General features: G+C 42.2%; 1 protein-coding gene across 3 annotated transcripts in view; it reads right to left on the bottom strand.

Moving 5' to 3' along the window:
* Window positions 1-8,659: 8,659 nt before the first annotated feature.
* The window catches only part of LOC139408667 (nucleus accumbens-associated protein 2-like), a 40,634-nt gene continuing 25,361 nt past the window's right edge, over window positions 8,660-23,932 (bottom strand). For 2 of the 3 annotated variants that reach the window (XM_071152847.1, XM_071152846.1), the window contains 5 exons: window positions 19,665-20,598; window positions 15,912-16,088; window positions 14,151-14,256; window positions 13,719-13,816; window positions 9,554-12,038 (listed from right to left, as the gene is read on the bottom strand). In XM_071152847.1, the coding sequence (XP_071008948.1) occupies window positions 11,518-12,038; window positions 13,719-13,816; window positions 14,151-14,256; window positions 15,912-16,088; window positions 19,665-20,523 (1,761 nt within the window). In that variant the 5' untranslated portion in view covers window positions 20,524-20,598 and the 3' untranslated portion in view covers window positions 9,554-11,517. Of the gene's footprint in view, window positions 12,039-13,718; window positions 13,817-14,150; window positions 14,257-15,911; window positions 16,089-19,664; window positions 20,599-23,116; window positions 23,410-23,932 lie in introns of those variants that run through there. The other variant, XM_071152848.1, reaches the window with a different exon arrangement.

Here is a 23,932-nt window from a genome sequence, read left to right as displayed (position 1 = left end):
GGCTTTCCATAATAAAGTGGTTGAATACTTATTGACTCAAGGCATTCCAGCTTTTCATTTTTAATTAATTTGTTTAAAAAAATGTTAACTATTCCACTTTGGCACACTTTGTGTGTAGGCCAGTGACCAACAAATCTCAATTGAATCCATTTTAAATTCAGGCTGGAACACAACAAAATGTGGAGAAAGGGTTGTGAATACTTTCTGAAGGCACTGTATAGCCATGTTATTTTTACTTGTTATTTTTATTTGCTATTCACTTTGTATTTATTCCTATATATAATATACTATATATTTATTCCTATATATAATATATATATATATATATATATATAATGTGTATCTTATCTTTAACTCTGCATTGGAAAAGGACACCTAAGTAAACATTTCACTGTTAGTCTACACCTGTTGTCTACAAAGCATGTGACAATTTTTATTACATTTTTTATTTATTCCACGTTGTTTCAATGTCATAACAACATTGAATCAACAAAGTGTATGCCCAGTGGGGAATTTTGCTGTTTTAGAGCAAATTTCTTGTAATTTTACCAATATCTTATTATCTTATCTTATAAAATCTTATCTTATTTTTTGGTTTGGGTGATCGAACCAAAAAGTAACGGAATGGAGCTAAGCACAGGCAGAACACTAGAGGAAACCCCATTGGCCTTGGCTTTGTCCCAATAGCTTTTTATTTTCCATACTGTCGTGTGACTAAAAGTGATACACCTGAGCAGGGGTATATCTTACCCTATGATTGAGGTGGGGAGTACTGCTGGTTCTGTTCTACCTGATAATGAATTGCACCTTCCTGGTGTCCCAGGTCTAAATCAGACCTTGATTAGAGGGAAGGAATAAGAATAATAAAAGAAGCAGTGAAACCGCTTCGAGGTCTAGATTATAATTTGAGGGACCTAGAGTAACTACTAATCATTTTGAGAAACCTTTTCTATTTGTTTCCAGAGTTTTCTGAACACTGTATTGGACTACCATGCCAATTGCTCTATTCATGTTGATACCAGTTCAACAAGGACTGGTACATGTTGAAGTGGCCAGTTTAAAGAAGAAGAATAACGACAAACAGGGAATATAAAACAAGAAGACTGGAATATATGTTGAAGTAATGAGTTTTATTAGAAGGCAGACTTCAAAGTATTGCATTTGAAAGAAATCAATTTACTCGTGAACTACACAATGTCAACCTCAACTAAAACTGGCGGTGGAAGGAAAAAACATATTTGGAATGGAGATTTGTTTGTTCTTTATGCAACATCGAAAGTAGCATCTTATGTTTCTCTTGTATATATTATTGATGCTTGAGTCAGAAGGCGCATATACATTTGAATCATTATCTTTTAAAATATAAAGTGGTCACAGAGTTCCACCCCCATTAAAACCAACCCCATTCTCCTGTCCCATTTTGACAGGTTCCAGCTTAATGGAACTCAATCTCTCAGACATCGACAAATGTCAAAAGTCACTTCCCACTGGGGACAAGCATCAATTTAACGTCTATTCCAAATTGGTTCAACATCATTTCATTGAAATGATGTGGAAACAACGTTGATTCAAGCAGTGTATGCCCTGTGGGTTGTCATAAAGGCCTAGATTAGTCAAGTAAGCTAAGTTACCCCAAAGTGCTGCTCTAGAATCAACTTAAACTATCCACATCCTGACCGTGACATTTAGGAGTAAAAAACACAGCAGGTCCTAGATCAATCAGGTTCTCAGTCAAATCTACAGTAGCTGAGAGAGGTGCACAGAGAACATGCAGTTGCCTAGGCAACCCCGAGGGCCAGAGTTGGCACTGCCACAGGCCTCCTTTCTGGAGTAGGTAGCTCACATGGACCAATAGCAAAGCTGGAAGCAACAAGGCAGGAATTAGCAGGAGCCCAGCTATTGATGACACATCTCCCATAGTGCAGGTGGGTCTTCCCTGTTCTGATTGTCAGCGCTCTAAGAACATGGCTTTAAAGGTTGCTCCCAGAGACTTAAGACTGTCCTCCAACCTTCACTCTTACATTTTGAAAGATTTTTTTATTTTGTTATTTCTAAAGTGCTGGCATTATGTTCAAAGACAAACAAACAATCTTAGTGCAGTTATTTTCCGAGTCTGTCTATAGGTTCACATGCACATCCATTACAGTAGTCAGTCTTACAATACCTCAAGCCTTACTGTAGTTATTACAATTTCTGTAAGCTGGGTGGGTTTATGCAAACGGTCAATAGGAGGTTTTGTATCGGTAGACGAAATGCACTCAAATATAATATTTTTCTTTGTCCTAGGCTCAGAGCTGACCATAGCAAAGAGCCTGATATACAGTGCCTTGCGAAAGTATTCGGCCCCCTTGAACTTTGCGACCTTTTGCCACATTTCAGGCTTCAAACATAAAGATATAAAACTGTATTTTTTGTGAAGAATCAACAAAAAGTGGGACACAATCATGAAGTGGAACGACATTTATTGGATATTTCAAACTTTTTTAACAAATCAAAAACTGAAAAATTGGGCGTACAAAATTATTCAGCCCCTTTACTTTCAGTGCAACAAACTCTCTCCAGAAGTTCAGTGAGGATCTCTGAATGATCCAATGTTGACCTAAATGACTAATGAGGATAAATACAATCCACCTGTGTGTAATCAAGTCTCCGTATAAATGCACCTGCACTGTGATAGTCTCAGAGGTCCGTTAAAAGCGCAGAGAGCATCATGAAGAACAAGGAACACACCAGGCAGGTCCGAGATACTGTCGTGAAGAAGTTTAAAGCCGGATTTGGATACAAAAAGATTTCCCAAGCTTTAACATCCCAAGGAGCACTGTGCAAGCGATAATATTGAAATGGAAGGAGTATCAGACCACTGCAAATCTACCAAGACCTGGCCGTCCCTCTAAACTTTCAGCTCATACAAGGAGAAGACTGATCAGAGATGCAGCCAAGAGGCCCATGATCACTCTGGATGAACTGCAGAGATCTACAGCTGAGGTGGGAGACTCTGTCCATAGGACAACAATCAGTCGTATATTGCACAAATCTGGCCTTTATGGAAGAGTGGCAAGAAGAAAGCCATTTCTTAAAGATATCCATAAAAAGTGTTGTTTAAAGTTTGCCACAAGCCACCTGGGAGACACACCAAACATGTGGAAGAAGGTGCTCTGGTCAGATGAAACCAAAATTGAACTTTTTGGCAACAATGAAAAACGTTATGTTTGGCGTAAAAACAACACAGCTGAACACACCATCCCCCCTGTCAAACATGGTGGTGGCAGCATCATGGTTTGGGCCTGCTTTTCTTCAGCAGGGACAGGGAAGATGGTTAAAATTGATGGGAAGATGGATGGAGCCAAATACAGGACCATTCTGGAAGAAAACCTGATGGAGTCTGCAAAAGACCTGAGACTGGGACGGAGATTTGTCTTCCAACAAGACAATGATCAAAAACATAAAGCAAAATCTACAATGGAATGGTTCTAAAATAAACATATCCAGGTGTTAGAATGGCCAAGTCAAAGTCCAGACCTGAATCCAATCGAGAATCTGTGGAAAGAACTGAAAACTGCTGTTCACAAATGCTCTCCATCCAACCTCACTGAGCTCGAGCTGTTTTGCAAGGAGGAATGGGAAAAAATTTCAGTCTCTCGATGTGCAAAACTGATAGAGACATACCCCAAGCGACTTACAGCTGTAATCGCAGCAAAAGGTGGCGCTACAAAGTATTAACTTAAGGGGGCTGAATAATTTTGCACGCCCAATTTTTCAGTTTTTGATTTGTTAAAAAAGTTTGAAATATCCAATAAATGTCGTTCCACTTCATGATTGTGTCCCACTTGTTGTTGATTCTTCACAATAAAATACAGTTTTATATCTTTATGTTTGAAGCCTGAAATGTGGTAAAAGGTCGCAAAGTTCAAGGGGGCCGAATACTTTCACAAGGCACTGTACCTTTGAAATGAATTGCATGGTGTGTCTGGATCATGGACTCAGTTACGTAGGACTAATTTAATGGGCGTCTCAATGTTTCAGCATGCATTATATAACAGTCATTGAACAAAGACCTGTTGTTATTTCGTCACTGATCCTAAGAAGAAACACACAGGGATTTCCTGACGGATTTCGTCATATCGGCAATCCATACGAAAGGACCTGTAGTTAGTGTAGAACCTCCCCTTCCATGACCACCACACTAGAGGAATGAACACTGTATAAGTGGGTTCTGTAGGAATTGGGTAACCAAATGGCACACAAAGCAGTTGGTACGGGGAACACTTAACAGCTCAGTGTAGGCTACTGTGTGCAGACCATCCACAGCGCGTTGCCAAATTGGTGGACCTCAGCACCCACTCGCTACAATCCCACAATCTTTCCTGCTCATTGTGTTCATTCAGTTTTGTTGGACAAGTTGGACTAAAATGCAGTTTCAGATTAGGCCTCTATTTGAAGAAATAGCTAAGTGCTACACTAAGTAAACATTGTAAACTAGAACATTATATTACATACATATGGGACAGCATTCTTTTCAGCAACCACAAACAGAGCTCACTCTCTTTAGGTTAGCCACAACATTCTCTGAGTTTCACTCAGTTTTCTAGCGCAGCATAATTTCATTTATAACTTCGACCCCACATAAAGTGGGGTTAAGTTATTTTTTGTTGTGTGGCTTGGAAAGATTTAGGTACAACAGATGCAGTAAGGCAGGCAGGAAGTGAATCAGATATAAACAGGTTGAAGCATTAAACAAAGACAATGTATAAAAACAAGGGTTCCTATGGGTAAAGTTTGTACTACTGTAGCCTACTCCATGGCTCATTTGAAGCCTTTCCAGTCTGTGATCATTCATGGTGATAACTGTTGAGTGTGTGATATATATTTCAGATTGATCAAGTCTACATGTTATTCAGGTGGTTTTGAAATAACAAATGACACCAATAACTAAATATTCTGCTACTCAGGCAGTATAGATCACTACTGACAAGAAGTGGAGTAAACTTAGTCATTATTTGATCAAGTAGCATGAAACTAACAAAGGTTTCTAATCTACTGTGTATGTGATAATATGCCACTATTCTAGCCTGTCAGAAATGCTAGACCTATAGAAGCATGCCCATGCAAAACAGTATAGTGTTTCTCGTGTTGACACATACTGTGCTGCAATTCAAGAAGGCAAATGGATTGGAGCTAAAGTCCAGAATATGGAGCGATTTCAGTGTCAACAGAAATTGTGTGTGAATTCCATACTTTTGTATTTGTATTAGGATATTTAATTTAAATTTAATATTTTTGAATTTGTAATGCACAAATGTAATCATTGAATTCATAAATTGAACTTGTATTTCAAGATTTGAAACTGAATTGAATGAATATTGCATTCCGTTTTAAATTCTATTTAAATTTAATTGAATATTAAAATTCAATATTTATACATTCAGTTTCAATATGGTAGATATTGCATTAATTGTATGTGTATCAATTTGACAAAGTAGCATTTCAAGGGTATCAAAGTTTCATACATTCAAATGATCAGATGCATTCAGATTTAGTTTTCAAATTCATTTTTTCAAATTTTATTTTACTTTTATTTAACTAGGCAAGTCAGTTAAGAACAAATTCTTATTTTCAACGATGGCCCGAGGAACAGTGAGTTTACTGCCTTGTTCAGGGGCAGAAGTTCTCTAAATTCAGATTCAAAACCAGAGACAACATTCTGATACTTTCCCAGCCAGGAAAGGTAGAGGAGAACAGATAGAATCAAACACTCTCTGTGGTAAACGGAAGCTTCTAGAGCCAATGTGACATGTTGAATTGATTTTCTTTCTATGGATTTGGCTCTAGTGTTTGAATAATTTTTGGTTATAAGCTATTATGACCCGGTTCCTGAAAGCTAAGACAGTCTGGAACATGGACGTGCCTTCTGTTCACCTCTATAATGATCACAGGCTGCGCAGGACACGTAAGAAGGGAGTGTCACAAAAAAACACAATTTGGCCCCCATAAGAATATATAGTTGAATAGCCCCGGTCATAGCCCTTCTAAGGATAGCCTTTCCACTCCCTATTTAATATTTATCTTGTGAGTGAAAAGGTTTGAAACAGATCTCCTGCATGTCACAAGACTGTGTTAGCCCATTTAGCTAAAGCCTAGAAATTTGAATAGATTTTGATTTGATTATAGGTAAAAATTCAAGAAGTTCATGTAAAGGACGACTCGCTGCTGGCTTATTAAAGGAAAACTCCACCCAAAATATATATATATTTTTTTTTAAAGTCCACTGTTGATACAATCCCAAAATGTTTTGCATGTCAGCAGTCAGGTTTACAAGATATAGGATTTTCAAAAAGCAAAGTGTCACATGCCATATGTCTTTTGCGTCATATGATGCATTTTGCATCATCATGATGATGTGGCAAGTGACACTTTACTTCTTGAAAGTCCAATATCTTGAAAACTTAACAGCTGACATGCAAAACATTTTGGGACTGTATTATTGAAAAAAATACAAAAATATAGTTTTTAGGTGGATTTTTCCTTTAACGTTACTGCTTCCCAATGATTCAGCTCATACTGAGACTCGAACTCAGGTTACTCATGAAATGAGCGTGTTTGGTGGTTCACGCTCATTTGATGAGTCACCTTGCCTGAGACCTAAAGATGTGTTAGTTTGACATGTCTGAGTTTGTGTTAGAAGTGTTAGTTTCAAGTCTCTGGTAAGGATAGTCATTACAAGAGTAACGTGATTTACTGGGTTGACTGTGTTAGCCTAGACATTGGTTCTGTGACTTGGAAGGGTCTCTTCAAGGAGGAGGTCAAAGGGGGGTGAAGTGTAAGACAGGTGGTTCGGTGACCACGCTCGCATAATGAGTAACTTGTCTTGAGACCTGAAAAATTGCATTGTCTGGCGCACATGAGCCCTGGGTTAGAACCCCATCAGTCAAATAAACACGTCTTCAGGTCTCAGGCAAGGTTGCTCATCACATGCATGGATCACCAAACCACCTCTGTTGCACTCTCATTAAATGGGGTGGACAGATCCTTCTGCTTCTGTTTGCCACAGAATGTTGTGCAGTAGGCCTGATTTCAAACCCAGTTAGCTATATTGGTGCCGTGATCTCTGAGTATGAGGTCAAAGGGGGTGAAATGTAACTGAGGTGGTTCAAAGAACCACGCTCTTTTGATGAGTAACCTTGCTGAACACATTAAGACTTGTGTTAGCTTCCTGAATTCATCCCTTTGAGTTTCAGCTTAGAGGGCTAACACAGTCTTGTGACATGCAAGAGACCTGGTTCTAACCCAGTCAGTCACAAGAACAATAAGAAATAGGGAGTGGAAAGGCTATCCTTAGAATAGCTATGACAGGGCTATTCTACTATATTCTTATGGGGACCAAATAGCATTTTTTGTATGACACTCCCTTTTAACGTGTCCTGTGCACCTGTGATTCATCATAGACGGGAACAGAAGGCATGTCCATGTTCCAGAGAGTCTTAGCTTCCTGGAATGGGGTTATAATAGCTTATAGCCAAAACAGCTGAGACAAATTCATAGGAAGAAAATTGGCTTTAGAAACCGCCAGAAGCTTTGGTTTACCACAGAGAGCATCTGTTCTCCTCTACCTCTCCTGGCTGGCAAAGTACAAGGATGTTGTCTGTAGTTTTGAATCTACATTTAGAGAGTTTAATTTGAAAACTAAATCTGAATTAATCTGAGAAATTGAATATATGAAACTTCGATGAATTTTAAATTATAGTTTGTAAACTTGATAAACAGACAATGAATGCAATATCTACCATATTGAAACTGAATGAATTGAAATATAATTTTAAAACTGAATGCAATATTCATTCAATTCAAGTTCAATTCATGCATTTGTGCATTACAAATTCAAAAATATTAAATTCAAATGTAATATCCTAATACAAATAAAATATTATGGAATTCAAATACAATTTATGTTGAAACTGAAATCACTCCATACCAGAGTCTTAATATTTGTATTATTTGCTTACAGGAGCACACAGTAAAGGGGTACTTTTCTAAGCAAGTCCCCTCCAACATTCTAACCTCGCCTGCCAATGTATTCTGTGAAAACAAAGCCTATTTATTGTCAGCACTTATTTTACCTTAGCATTCAGAACTGTACATAAAAAACAATACCTGGCTCTCCATTCTGTCATCATGACTCTAATAAAGCTAGTTTAATTATTTGTCGAAGTCCCAAAACAAACAGATGATTAAGCACAATACACTCTTCCCCTGCAGTCTCGATTAAGGCACTGATCCCCCCGCCCCTTCTTCAGAACAGGACACGTATCAACATTTCCCATCACAGGGAAACTCCCTACCTGATGACAGTATTGCACTGGAAAGCATTTCACTTCCCCTTAGAGCCAGTAGTGGTTGCACATGCAAATCGACCAAAGGAGAAAGCAGTTATTACTTATATTACAGGCTTGGTATTCGGACCGTCTATCTGTCCTATCTTATTAATGAGTTGCAACAAGCAGGTTTAATTATAGATGAGATAAAGAACAAGGAACATAATTGGTTTCTTGTTGGGGATGTAGATAGAATAAGTGAACAACCTATCAATAGGCCAACAAACATGGCAAGTTTGACTGTATATTTGGGTATTCACCGACATCGGCAGACATCTTCACCATCCTTCTTTATTGAAATCACACAGCAGCTCTAGTGCCCTTAAGACGGAAAGTCGGTCACCTTTCTTTCAAATAATTGTTAATGTTATTCCATTCTCCGGCCCACTTTATATGAGCAGATGCAACAAGATGCTAGAAAATAATTGTATCTTGTGGCACCAAGATCCTGTACTTTAATGTACAGTACTGTTCCTATGCTCTACCAGGGCTAGAAACCAGCTGAAGCAGTGCTACAGTTTACATTCACCCACAGTCTCAAACAACCGTTCACTCATCCCACTTCCCTGCAGGTCACATTTCTCAAAAAATACTCTTGTAAACTTATTTGTTTTCTCATTTCCTAGCTAGTGCAATTATAAATCTGGACTCCTAATTACAGAAACAGGACCATCCCCAAAAGAACCATACGACAGGATCATATATATATTAAACACAACACAACTGGCCCAATCTTGAAAATGGCACATATAATAAAGCATTGGAAAGAGGAAATGTGATCTTGTTTGTTCTCTCTTGTTTCATTGTTATGTTATGCCAAGCATGCCAGCGTTTTGAAAGTTGGCCCAGTGTAAGCTGTAGTCGAATGACATTGGGGACAAAAATAGATTTGTTTCTGAAACCAGATCAATCTTGTTTTTTTTAGTAAATATAGATGTTTCCAGAACAATAATATCTAACAAACATGATGTGCTTTCCCATCATGCAATTATAAAACAACAAAAAAAGGCTGTCCATTCAAATGACTGTTTTGGGAGTTGATTAAACCTCATGTTTTTAACCAGGTGTTAGATTAAGTACACATTCATAAACTATAACATACATACCGTGTGGGTGTCTGATAGGCCTATCAATATGTTACCCCAAGCAACCCTTCCATTTAGACTCCCTACTTGTGGCAGCTAGAACAGAAAAAGTGCGACAAAACTAGTAAATGCCGCTGTGCAACATTTTGTCTCTCATCTCCCTAACTGTCGTCGTCAGCATGACCGCCCGTCCAAGTCCACTAACCTCAAACCTTCCAAGATAAGGGGGCAAATGTCAGTTACTTCTTTAGAACAGTCATATCTCAGCAGCTCCATAAGTTTATCATCAATACCCTCCCTATAACCTCTTCAAATAAGCCAGAAGAAATTTCTCATATTAGTTTCATTCAATAATTTACAACAACAAAAATTTGTTGGAGGATGAAAGGAAGCTGTAGGCTGGGTGCTGCAGTCGGTGTCAATCCTTTCTTCTCAGCATGTCTCTAGCATGCCTCCACCCCAGGCCAAGGCCAAACCCAGGTTACACTAATCTGGGTCAAACGTAGGCCAAACGCATGACTCCGAAGAGAAACACATATACCAGTCTCTCCTCCTTGGAGTATTAATGATCTATCTTCAGGCAACTGCTGATTGTTTTCTGTATGCAGATTCATAAATGGCTCTGTTGTTGTTGTTGATTCTCTGTACTCATTTTGCATGCAAGCGTTGTGTTAGTGCATGTTTGTGTCTCTGCCATTGTGATACTGTGTGTTTTTTTGTAAAGGTGTGCTAAATGATGCAAACACTGTTAAGCTGGTTGGTCAGTGTCTCAGATGCATCTGTACTGCACCAGATGTTAAAATCACAAGGTGTGTGGGAACAGTGTGTGTATATACGTGAGTCTATCCACCAAAAGACACAGGCATTGCATTGACTGGCTAATAGAAGAAATCATCTTGTATAAGGATGATCCATAGACAAAAAAGCCCTTCATATTTCCAGATCAAGTGTTCAATCAGTTGGAAAACCACAACCCTTAAGCAACAGGGTAAGAGGTTAAAAGTTTCTCTTCTCTGTCACAAAATCACATGCTTGGTTTTTCCCCCACATGCAATTGTTCAACTGATTTGTTGCTCTGTATGTTGAGATGAGATCATATGATATCTTCCAAGAATTTGTGTGGCACTTAAAGAAGGAACATGGTCATTTGTGTTAAATACACTGATCCATGTTGTTCCTGTAGAGAACTGTACGTTCAGTCTTTTACACAGCCAGTGCAGTGTGAGCTGCTTCAGCGTTACTGAGGTTATTTTCAGAACCCATTCTGCTTTCATTTGAAAAGCGCAATACAGGTTAAACAATAATGTATTCATTATTATTATATCTGTAACCCAAGTATGTCTGGTAGTTTAGGTCTACTGTGTACCCTAGGATTACTATGTTTATGTTTTAACCATTTATTTAAGAGGATCACAATGGAGATATGTTTTCAAACTTTTTTTGTGTCAAACTTGATGATTTTAAATGCATTATCCACATGTGTGGTTGTATTGTGTTTTAAATGATCATATACATCTATCTATCTATTCCAAGAAGAGGGCTATCATTTTACAGTCTTATCTGATCTATTCCATAGATGAAACTGTTATGTAGCAAGTTCTACTGCTATGCAGGAATGATAACACAACAGTGTTACTTTGTTCAGTTTTCTACAATTGGGTCTTGAAGATGAACCAGAACACAAAAAATTATCTAGAGAAATAGTAAAGTAATGTTTTTCCATTTTTAAATGAGAGATTTCTTATATTCGCTAAGTCATTCTGCTTGTTCCCCAGCAATGCCTGTGTCTGTTCAGCATAAAACATCTTGTACTTCTTGTACTCCCTGTCCTGCTAAAGAATACACTGCAGTGTGTGTGTTTTTGTGTGTGTGTTTGTTCATTGCACAGTACTATAAGTTCTGCAAGCGTGGCTTCTCGTGCTGAGAGGTTCCCTTTGGAGAGCGTGGAGGAGGACAAGAGATGGAGGAGAAAAGAAATAGCAAGCGATAGACAAAGTGTGGCGCTGGATGGATCGGAGACAGTAGTCAGGGGATATTCACTGCCCGTTCACTATCAGGCCGTCTCAAAACTCCTCCCCTTCCTGTCCCGGGGCCATGTTGCCCCGCTCTCCGGCCTCGCCTCCCGGCATCATCGTTCCCTCCACACCATCCAACCCCATTTCCTCCTCCTCCTCCTGCTGCTCATCCCCCCCTGCCTGGGAAACAACAATCTCTGCATCCACGTCCTCCCCTACAGCCACCCCCGATCCCGGGCTGCCCATGTCCAACAGGGCGTGAGTTCTGAGTGGGTCCTTGAGTTCCGGGTACAGCCTCTGGTCCAGGGAAAGGCTAGAGGGGGTCAGGGATTTGAAGTCGGTTTCGAAGGGGAGCACCACCCCGGGTCCGGCGGCTCCCAGGGCCAGGCCCAGGCCCACACCAGCGGCCACCCCCACACCGGCCCGGTAGACCTCCATGCCGTCGGGTAGCATGGACTTGATCTTGGGCAGCCAGCGTTTGCGGACGCGCCGCGCGTTGGTGCACATGTCAGCGGCGATCACGTTCATCTCACTCTCCTTGAAGTTGGGCGCAAAGTTCTGACAGTAGACTAGAGAGAGAGGGGGGGGGGGGGAGTTGGAAGACATTCAGCTTTGTAAATCAGTAGCCGTTTTGCCTGTTGCTCAGTCAACAGTACCAGTCAAAAGTTTGTACACACCTACTCATTCAAGGGTTTTTCTTTATTTTTAATACTTTCTACATAGTAGAATAATAGTGGACATCAAAACTATGAAATAACACATATGGAAATGATGTAGTAACCAAAAACTTTTAAACAAATCAAAATATATGCTATAATTTAGATTCTTCAAAGAAGCCACCCTTTGCCTTGATTACAGCTTTGCACACTCTTGACATTTTCTCAGCCAGCTTCATGAGGAATGCTTTTCCAAAAGTCTTGAAGGAGTTCCCACATATGCTGAGCACTTCACTTGGCGGTCCAACTAATCCCAAACCATCTCAATTGGGTTGAGGTTGGGTGATTGTGGAGGCCAGGTCATCTGATGCAGCACTCCATCACTCTCCTTGGTCAAATAGCCCTTACACAGCCTGGAGGTGTGTTTTGGGTCATTGTCCTGTTGAAAAACAAATTATAGTCTCACTAAGCGCAAACCAGATGGGATGGCGTATTGCTGCAGAATGCTGTGGTAGACAGTGTCACCAGCAAAAGACACAGACAGTGTCACCAGCAAAAGACCCCACACCATCACATCTCCTCCTCCATGCTTCATGATGGGAACCACACATGCGGAGATTATCCGTTCACTTACTCTGCATCTCACAAAGACACGGCGGTTGGAACTAAAAATTTCACATTTGGACTTATCAGACCGAAAGACAGATTGCCACCTTTCTAATGTCCATTGCTCGTGTTTCTTGGCCCAAGCAAGTCTCATCTTCTATTGGTGTCCTTTAGTAGTGGTTTCTTTGCAGCAATTCGACCATGAAGGCTTGATTCACACAGTCTCCTCTGAACAGTTGATGTTGAGATGTGTCTCAAGTCAATTCACAAGGTGCAGTTAACTCTAATGAACTTATCCTCTGCAGCGGAGGTAACTCTAGGTCTTCCTTTCCTGTGTAGGTCCTCATGAAAGCCAGTTTCATCATAGTGCTTGATGGTTTTTGCGACTGCACTTGAATAAACTTTTAAAGTTCTTGAAATGTCCTAAACGCATTAAGAAAGAAAGAAATTCCACAAATGAACTTTTAACAAGGCACACTTGTTATTTTAATTGCATTCCAGGTGACTACCTCATGAAACTGGTTGAGAGAATGCCAAGAGTGTGCAAAGATGTCATCAAGGCAAAGGATGGCTACTTTGAAGAATCTAAATTATAGCATATATTTTGATTTGTTTAACCCTTTTTTGATGACTACATGATTCCATGTGTTATTTCATAGTTTTGATGTCATCACTATTATTCTAGAATTAGATTTTTTTTTTTAAACCTTCAATGAGCAGTTGTGCCCAATTTTTTGACTGGAACTGTATATGCATAGTTGATCGTTGTTTTTTAAAATAATAAAACAAATATTACACTTAAACAAGTGATGTTAAAATGTACTTGAACTTCCATGAATTCACACCTCTTCAGTCATAATCTCACAAATCATCTACAACAGTTTGACTCTTAAACAATAATCATTCAACAGAGGCTGCCATCCCCATGAACCATTATCCTCCATATTTCACAATGTAAGATCAACATTTGACCAGCGCCAGACTCACGTTTGACAGCATTGAGCACACGGCTGTCCAGAGGTTTTCTACTGGGGTCACTGGTAGAGGAACGGATGCCAGTTCCACAGCTGTTAGCCAGGGTGTTCCTGCAGGCACACAGAGCCAACACCAGAGGGCAGCGGTAACACCAAACCCATAGGATTACATGTCTCAACACGATTGACTGTGCTGCACTCCAAAACCATAGATTTATGCTGACTTGAGAATATACATTCATACATATATATTACACTTAGAAAGCAAGGAATGTAAATGTAAGTTGGATATGTGGAAAGATTTTGAGTATGAATATGACCCCACATGAAACAGATCATTATAAATCTATACTGACAAGGTTAACATCTTCTGAATCTGAGTCACACCTAAAACATGTAAATAATGTCATTATTAATCAATACCTTCAGACTAGCTTTGACTTACCTGTCGAAGAACGTGGCGAGCAGGCGACGCAGTAGGACTTTGTGTTTGATGCCAGCACACAGGTGACAGTTCATCAGCTGGCCCCGTGTCATAAACACAGATGTACCTTGGGTGGTATGATAGAGAGCTCCCTGAGTGAAATAGGTTTCCCTATCACTAGTCCATTACCCTGTGTTTCTGTCACTACTCCATTACCCTGTGTTTCTGTCACTACTCCATTACCCTGTGTTTCTATCACTAATCCATTACCCTGTTTCTATCACTACTCCATTACACTGTGTTTCTATCGCTACTCCATTACCATGTGTTTCTGTCACTACTCCATTACCCTGTGTTTCTATCACTAATCCATTACCCTGTTTCTATCACTACTCCATTACACTGTGTTTCTATCGCTACTCCATTACCCTGTGTTTCTGTCACTACTCCATTACCCTGTGTTTCTTTCACTAATCCATTACCCTGTGTTTCTATCACTAATCCATTACCCTGTTTCTATCACTACTCCATTTCACTGTGTTTCTATCGTTACTCCATTACCCTGTGTTTCTATCACTAATCCATTACCCTGTTTCTATCACTACTCCATTACACTGTGTTTCTATCGCTACTCCATTACCCTGTGTTTCTGTCACTACTCCATTACCCTGTCTTTCTATCACTAATCCATTACCCTGTTTCTATCACTACTCCATTACACTGTGTTTCTATCACTACTCCATTACCCTGTGTTTCTGTCACTACTCCATTACCCTGTGTTTCTTTCACTACTCCATTACCCTGTGTTTCTATCACTAATCCATTACCCTGTTTCTATCACTACTCCATTACACTGTGTTTCTATCGTTACTCCATTACTCTGTGTTTCTATCACTAATCCATTACCCTGTTTCTATCACTACTCCATTACACTGTGTTTCTATCACTTCTCCATTACCCTGTGTTTCTGTCACTACTCCATTACCCTGTGTTTCTATCACTAATCCATTACCCTGTTTCTATCACTACTCCATTACACTGTGTTTCTATCACTACGCCATTACCCTGTGTTTCTGTCACTACTCCATTACCCTGTGTTTCTTTCACTACTCCATTACCCTGTGTTTCTATCACTAATCCATTACACTGTGTTTCTATCATTACTCCATTACCCTGTGTTTCTATCACTACTCCATTACCCTGTGTTTCTGTCACTACTCCATTACCCTGTGTTTCTATCACTACTCCATTACCCTGTGTTTCTATCACTAATCCATTACACTGTGTTTCTATCGTTACTCCATTACCCTGTGTTTCTATCACTACCCCATTACCCTGTGTTTCTATCACTATTCCATTACCGTTTCTATCACTACTCCATTACACTGTGTTTCTATCACTACTCCATTACCCTGTGTTTCTGTCACTACTCCATTGCCCTGTGTTTCTATCGCTACTTTACAACCCAACTCTGCCAGCCTCTCATTTCTTTCATGAAACATTTATGCTGTAAAAGTACTCTATCACCCTGACAGTGCTATTTCACTCCATCACTTATTTTGTAACCCTTTATTCCCATCACTTATGTGACAACTCTTATGAATACGATTTCCAAAGTATTTATAGCAAATGGCAAATCAACTTGAACTTGAACATTTCATACAGCATTTGATCTAATCTCAACCTGACTAGGTATCCCCCTTTCCATTCCTTTTACCTCAACCCTTTTACCAAAGACCAACAGAGACCTTGCACTATTCATCAATCTCCCCTGCAGCATACCTCCCACTAGCTCCAGTTTCTCCCCCGGGTCTCCTTCGGTGTAGAGCTTGGGGTGGCAGCGGTATCCGATCTGGCTGATGAGGCTGGCGGGCAGGGCCACCAGGTCCCTACGGACCAGCACACAGGAGCGGTTCTCCAGGGACAGGGGTATGGCTGCCATCTCTGGCTTGTCCTGGACTGGAGAGGGACAGGTGAGGAGAGGGGGAGGGTTAACTCTGTAGTGTAGGAATTCATAGGGAAGAGTTATGGATAGAACTATAAACCCTTTCTATAGAGAGGGAGGCGTTCACCCTACGTGAAATACAGAGAGACAGAATGACAAAGAGAATGAGAGTCACACACATACACACACTACTATCTAGTCGTGAGGGTGTTTAATACATTCTAAGTTCCAGAGGGACACAGGAGAGAGAGTTACTGGTTTCAAACTTTGGATTCCCTCCCAAAAACATCCCATTAACCTCAAGATACTGTACATACAAACACTTACACCAGACACGTCCACACACACCAGATGTGCTCTCTCACACACACACACATTTCTTCTTCTATCCTTGTGGGGACCAAACAATTGATTCCAGTTCAAAATCCTATTTTCCCTAAACCCTAACCCCAACCCTAATTCTAACCCTAACCCTAATTCTAACCTCAACCCTAATTCTAACCCCAACCCTAATTCTAACCCTAACCCTAATTGTAACTCGAATCCTAAACCTAAGCCTAAAATAGCAATTTTCCTTGTGGGGGCCAGCAAAATGTCACCACCTGTCCGAATTGTACTTCTGGTCTCCACAAGGATAGTAAAAACACACATGCTCGTGCACGCACGCACACAACGCACGCATGCACAAAACACATGCACGAAACGCACACACACACACACACACACACACACACACACACACACACACACACACACACACACACCACTCTCAAATATCCCACAATGTCACCCTGGGGTGCTCTGACTGATTGCAGATAGAATGCTGAAACTCTAGACTTTGACAAACCTGTCCAATAACAATGCCTTGAGCAGCAAAAAATATGAAGCACTGCAGTAGAGAGAGTGAAGTGTGTGTGTGTGTGCATTAGAGTTGTGATAAAGGAGCTGTTGTTGGTCACGATGTACAGTAAAATGTATAACTTCATACAGCGTTCCCAAATGCCTATATAAAGTCCCATAAGCAGTGGCGACCTGTCATTCAGTGCCTGTTTTGAGCCCCACAGCAACAACATTTTTCCATTAATACGTGTCACATATCAGTTTGCAATCAATGTAAAAGAAAAGTCAAATACATTTCATTGAGTTAATAAACCCTCCATACAAACATGGTCTTTTTTATGCTTTCTTGAGTAAGGCAGCTCCAAAATGCAGGGGTTTCAGCCTAGCTCAGTGCTTTCTGTGGTGGTGAGGCAGCCAGCGGAAAATACGGAGCGTAGGGGTTGGTAATGTTCTCTAGGTGCGCCGTGATTGGCTCAGTGTTCTGTCACTCATGGTGACACTGCTTCACTGCCAAATCTAAGGGTAGAGCTCGAACATTCAAGTCCCTTGGATGCTGCCATAGAGTTACATTAGAAGTGCCCATCCAAGAAGGCTCAAGATTATTGGCTACAGATAAAATCAAGTTATATCTACAGTAGCTTTGTTGGGACTGATCATGTCAACATCATACTTTCAAATTCTTAGCTAGCAGTCATCATCATGAATCAAGTCAAATCTACTGGTAAATCATTTTTAATCCTTGTCATATGAAGACAAATAATGGAAAGAAATTCTAGATAAAACAATGCTCTTCGGCCTTTGGACATAAACATTACACAACCAGTTCTAAATCGCAAATTCAACTATGAGTGGTTTGGAAGGAATCAGTGGCTAACTGTAAGCATTGCAAAGCAATCACTGGTCTGCAATTCAGTGGAGTGGGTGTGTGGTACCAATTCTGGGTTTAAGGGTCTCTTTTCCAAGCTTAAAATTATAAACATTCAACATTAGCCATACTTTCAATCCAGCATGATTTCTGCCTCTCTCAAAACAACTGTTTACTCAGAACTGGGAAATCAGACCTAAGTGAGTTCAAGACAACTGGGAACTCGGGGAAAAAACGTTTGGAATGGTCATCCAACTCGGAATTGTAAGTCGGGAACTCAGGCCTCTTTCTAGAGCTACGACCTGAAGATCACTGACGTCATCATGATTCTACCCCCCCCCCCAGAGTTCCCAGTTGTCCTGAAAGCACCATAAATCCAGAGAATGCCAGACTTTGATGACAAAGTTTGATGACAAAATTAGTCCAACGAAGGACCGCCGCGCCACCTTCCTGTTCCAAGTAAGCACAGCACAATAAGGTAAGTCCAGAAATGTCTTGTATGCTGCTGCATAAATGATGTAATATGCCAGGGAGATATGTACACTGTAGATAAGAAAGTAATACCAAGTGTATGTAGTGTAGTAAGCTGTCAGTAGTCCATGTGCCTCACCCTAATAATTTGGTCTATTTTCCCCTCTTAATTTCGCCTACTGTTCTGATTTGGTGGTGCACATGTAGCCTGTAACCTGTTTTAGAGAAATATAATCATTGAATTTTGTAAGATCTTTCATTGTCTGCTTATATGCCCCCTATATTTATTCTATGGTTCTTACTTGGTGTAAAGGGAGAACACTGTAAGAACGGCCCATGTTCTGAATTCTGTCGCTGTACATTCAAAAGTGCAGAACAAATACTGTAGTTATATTGACTATGTTCGTCCTAACTCGCTCATTAATGTATTAATCGAAATTACAGATTGCATCTTATCTGCTTGTTGTCCCCTTATGACATAGTTTGTACATCTCAATTGTCAGTAGAAACCACATTTGTTTAAGCAAGTCAGCCATATCAGCTATGCTTTTTTTTAAAGGCAGTAAATGTGGTTGAACTGTTTCACTGCCAGACAAGACTCAGCTGATAGCCAGGTGAAACAGTGGTAAGGTGTTGGGACTGCTGTTGGGACTCTGCTGTTGGGACAGCTTTATGTAAGCCCTAGCAGTTTGTGGACACCGTTTGTCACCGTTATAGTGCAATTAATCTATTGTTTAGTGTTGTGTAGTGGTTTTGCTGGCATGCATCCCCCAACATTGCTTTGGGTTTTCCCCACCAAGATTTACATGCTAAAATCACCACTGACTATAAACATGACATGATGCAATGCTAATGTTAAGCAGGCCTAAATTATCTATATCATTTATGACATGCTATGAGATGCATTATATGAAACCCATTTTATGAAGCCACATGTGACATTATTTATGACACATCCATTCATGATTTTGTAAGAACAATGTATAGGACAGCTTACAAAACTGGCACGCTTGGATATCAAATGTGTTACCTGATACAAGAGTACTAACCTGATCCATTCTCCAGCTCAACATTTAGTAATACGTTTCTTAAATATTGCCCCCTAAAACCATTTTTCTACATGGCTGTTTTTGTCTGTATAATACGCAACATATTCTTTGATTCTTACATTTCAAAATGAAAGGAATATTGCTTCATTTGACTCATGAAGTGAGATATTGCAAGGGAGCCTTTGCTTTGACATCAAAGGATATTCTCATGCTAAGAGGTTATCAGAGAATTGGGCAGCACTTTATGTGACGCAGTCCTGGAAAGTATTTTCTAGAAAACTACAATTGCTAGCATGTAGTTCTAAGGTAAATACCAGGTAAAAGATATACAGTAACAGCATTATCAAGCAACAGTTGATACTTACTTCCGTATGGGTTGGCTGAGCGCCCATAGATCTGACTGTAGGCCTCTTCCGTGATCCCGTCGTACGGTTCTTCCTCAAACTCCTCATCCTCGTTCTGGTAGGAGGTAGGGCTGTCTGTGGTGGGCAGGCTGGAGGCCCCAGGACTGGACCTCTCTCCCCCGGCCATTGGGTAGGGCTGCATCCCCGGGAAGATGGTGGTCCCGACCGAACCTGTGTAAAACAATGAGCTTCCCCTGGAGAGCCGTCCCCCCAGCTCAGATGAAGAGGACCCTCTCTTATGATGACTCAGGCTGGGCAACCCCAGTGGGGTCGGATCGCATCCCTCCAGTTTGATCTTCCGTGTGGGCAGCACCAGGGACGGGGACCAGCCCTGCGGCCTCAGGATGGAGGTCCCTGCCCCAGCCATGGTGTTGTTGCTGGGACTCTGTGGCTCTGAGCCTGATTGCTGCTCCTCCATAGCAGCCGTTTGGGAGTCGCAGTGGGGCGAGTTGGCCTTGAACATCAGGTCCATGCCTCTCTCCACAATATGCTGGATCTGAAGATACCCGGCGGTGTACATCACCACCAGCTGCTCGCTGGCTGCCATGGTCAGCTTGCCCGTGTAGCAGAAGGATAATATAAGCTGGAAGCAGGCAGGAGTCACCGATGAGGGCAGCTCGAACTGGCTCTTGGATGAGCCACTGAACAGGTCTCGGAAGTAGAGGCTGCTGGCGGCTAGTACAGCCCGGTGGGCCTTAAAGGGCTGGCCTTTAACCAGGATGGAGACATCACAATACTGGCCCAGCAGGCGCTGCTCGTTGAGGGAGCCCAGCACGGTGCTGCCGAAGCTGGGGATCTCCACGTGGAGCAGCTGGGACATGGTGGTGGAGGAAGAGGAGGAGGAGGAAGAGGGTCTTTAAAGAGTCACCACAGACAAGATCAGTGAGAGGGACATCTGTAGAAGGAAAGGGATGGATTAGACAAATTGGAAAAGTTGAGAAGAAAGGAGGATACAGTTCAGTGTGTTAGAAACAGAGCAAAAAGAGAGGAGAAAGACAAGTGAAAGAGATGTGTGACAGAGAGGCTAGAGTGGGCTGGGGTGAGAGAAAGAAAGAGTGAAGTGAGAGATCAGAAAAAGAAAGGTGAGAGAAGAGTGTGTGAACAAAGAGAGAGAAAAGAGGGTGGGAAATAGACAGAAAGAGAAAAAGGCAGAGGAAGCTATTTAAACACATGAACATCGATTCCTTTGAATGAGGGCATTGTAAAACGCCCATTTTGGTTAAGATGGCTTGATTTCACAGAACTATAAAAAGCTGAAATTCTTAAAATAATATTTTAAAAAATCACATTTTCTGCAAAGTATGAAATAATTAAATGATGTCATCATTTTGGCAGACCTCACTGAAAACATAGAAACTGCAGAAATATGGTATAAAAACATGAATGAATAATGTTCTGTTAATATGCAAAGTAAGAATTCAAAGTAGTTGAATTCAGTGATAAAAGGAAGTCAATATAACCAGAGTAATGATATAATTGACACATATTATTCACACTCGTAAGTGTGATCCCTTCACTTTGACTATATAAACTAAACTGTAGCCAGCAAGGAAACATATGCATTATCCCTGGAAACACATAACTTCGGAGAGACAAATATATTTAACTTTGATAGCTCCCTTTACAATAACAACCAGTTACAGGTCGACAAGCTCCCCAGATGTATTTGCATACGCTCCTTCATTCCATGAACCTTATCTTTGTGTGCTTCCCCACTCACTCGCCAGTTTCATTATTGAGCAATGCTGCAGAAAGGTTTCCAGGAATACAAACTGAAAAGTGTCATCCCCCTCTCCCGCCTCCACAGACACACACACATCCCTCTCTCCCGCCTCCACAGACACACACACACATCCCTCTCTCCCGCCTCCACAGACACACACACATCCCTCTCTCCCGCCTCCACAGACACACACACATCCCTCTCTCCCGCCTCCACAGACACACACACATCTCTCTCTCCCGCCTCCACAGACACACACACATCCCCCTCTCCCGCCTCCACAGACACACACACATCCCCCTCTCCCGCCTCCACAGACACACACACATCCCTCTCTCCCGCCTCCACAGACACACACACATCCCTCTCTCCCGCCTCCACAGACACACACACACATCTCTCTCTCCCGCCTCCACAGACACACACACATCCCTCTCTCCCGCCTCCACAAACACACACACATCCCCCTCTCCCGCCTCCACAGACACACACACATCCCCCTCTCCCGCCTCCACAGACACACACACATCCCTCTCTCCCGCCTCCACAGACACACACACATCGCTCTCTCCCGCCTCCACAGACACACACACATCCCTCTCTCCCGCCTCCACAGACACACACACATCCCCCTCTCCCGCCTCCACAGACATACACACATCCCTCTCTCCCGCCTCCACAGACACACACACATCCCCCTCTCCCGCCTCCACAGACACACACACATCCCTCTCTCCTGCCTCCACAGACACTCACACATCCCTCTCTCCCGCCTCCACAGACACACACACATCCCCCTCTCCCGCCTCCACAGACACACACACACATCCCTCTCTCCCGCCTCCACAGACACACACACATCCCCCTCTCCCGCCTCCACAGACACACACACATCCCTCTCTCCCGCCTCCACAGACACACACACATCGCTCTCTCCCGCCTCCACAGACACACACACATCCCTCTCTCCCGCCTCCACAGACACACACACATCTCTCTCCCGCCTCCACAGACACACACACATCCCTTTCTCCCGCCTCCACAGACACACACATCCCCCTCTCCCGCCTCCACAGACACACACACATCCCCCTCTCCCGCCTCCACAGACACACACACATCCCCCTCTCCCGCCTCCACAGACACACACACATCCCTCTCTCCCACCTCCACAGACACACACACATCCCTCTCTCCCGCCTCCACAGACACACACACATCCCTCTCTCCCGCCTCCACAGACACACACACATCTCTCTCCCGCCTCCACAGACACACACACATCCCTTTCTCCCGCCTCCACAGACACACACATCCCCCTCTCCCGCCTCCACAGACACACACACATCCCCCTCTCCCGCCTCCACAGACACACACACATCCCCCTCTCCCGCCTCCACAGACACACACACATCCCTCTCTCCCACCTCCACAGACACACACACATCCCTCTCTCCCGCCTCCACAGACACACACACATCCCTCTCTCCCGCCTCCACAGACACACACACATCCCTCTCTCTCGCCTCCACAGACACATCCCTCTCTTCTCTTCTCCTCTTTCTCGCACACACATGGATGGACACACACAGACACCACACACACACACACACACACACACACACACACACACACACACACACACACACGCACATGCACACACATCCCATCCATCGCAGACAGCTCTGACCTGTACAACCCAATCCTCAGGAAAGGAGAGTGGACACACCATGAAGCTTTCACGCGCCAACACCAGAAAAGAAAGCAGGAAGAGAGAAAAAAGCACTCTGTTGCTCTCTCTTATTCTCAAAGCCTCCCTCTCTGACTCTATCTTGCTCTCTGTCTCACTTGAGCTCGGAGCTTTTCTCCCTCCCTCTGTTTTCATTCTCTCTCGCAAAGCTTTTCTCCCTCGCTCTTTTCTCTCTCACTCTCCTTTTACTCTCCCTCTCCCTCACCTTCTCCCTCTCCCAGGGCTGAATTCAACAAGTGCTGCTGCAGCTGGAGAGAGCGCATCAATGATGAAAGGAGTGGGAGGCTCTCTGTGTGCAATCAATGCAGCATCTATACGTATGTCACAGGGAGAGGGAGGGATGGAGCGAGAGAAAAAAACAGGGTAGAGTTACAGACAAACAGAGACGGAGACTGGGTGGAGGGGGTTGGGGGGGAGTTGAGACAGAGGGAATGTCGCTAAGAAAGGCAATTGCGTTGTAGCAACTTCAGCTCCTATCTGAACCTAAGCAGCGGCCAAAAAATAGAAAACGTCATAAAAATAGCAAGTTAATAAAATAAGAGTTGAATGAGAAAAAAGTAAGGAGAGAAAAGGAGCTCATTATACTGTCTGAAATGTGCAGTTGAAAGTAGCCCTGTCATTCACCCTGAAATCTCCAGTTTGATGCAAGAACATATTGAGAATGTGACTCATACTTAAACAGCTCATACCACTACCACTACTGATTCTGAATGCCGGAAAATATTAATCTTGCTAGCGTTTGTGCAAGTATCACAT

This window comes from Oncorhynchus clarkii, chromosome 5 (assembly GCF_045791955.1).
Source record: "Oncorhynchus clarkii lewisi isolate Uvic-CL-2024 chromosome 5, UVic_Ocla_1.0, whole genome shotgun sequence".
Taxonomy (NCBI): Eukaryota; Metazoa; Chordata; class Actinopteri; order Salmoniformes; family Salmonidae; genus Oncorhynchus; species Oncorhynchus clarkii.
The sequence above is the reverse complement of the archived record's forward strand: the minus strand, read 5'-3'. Positions and strand labels throughout refer to the sequence as shown.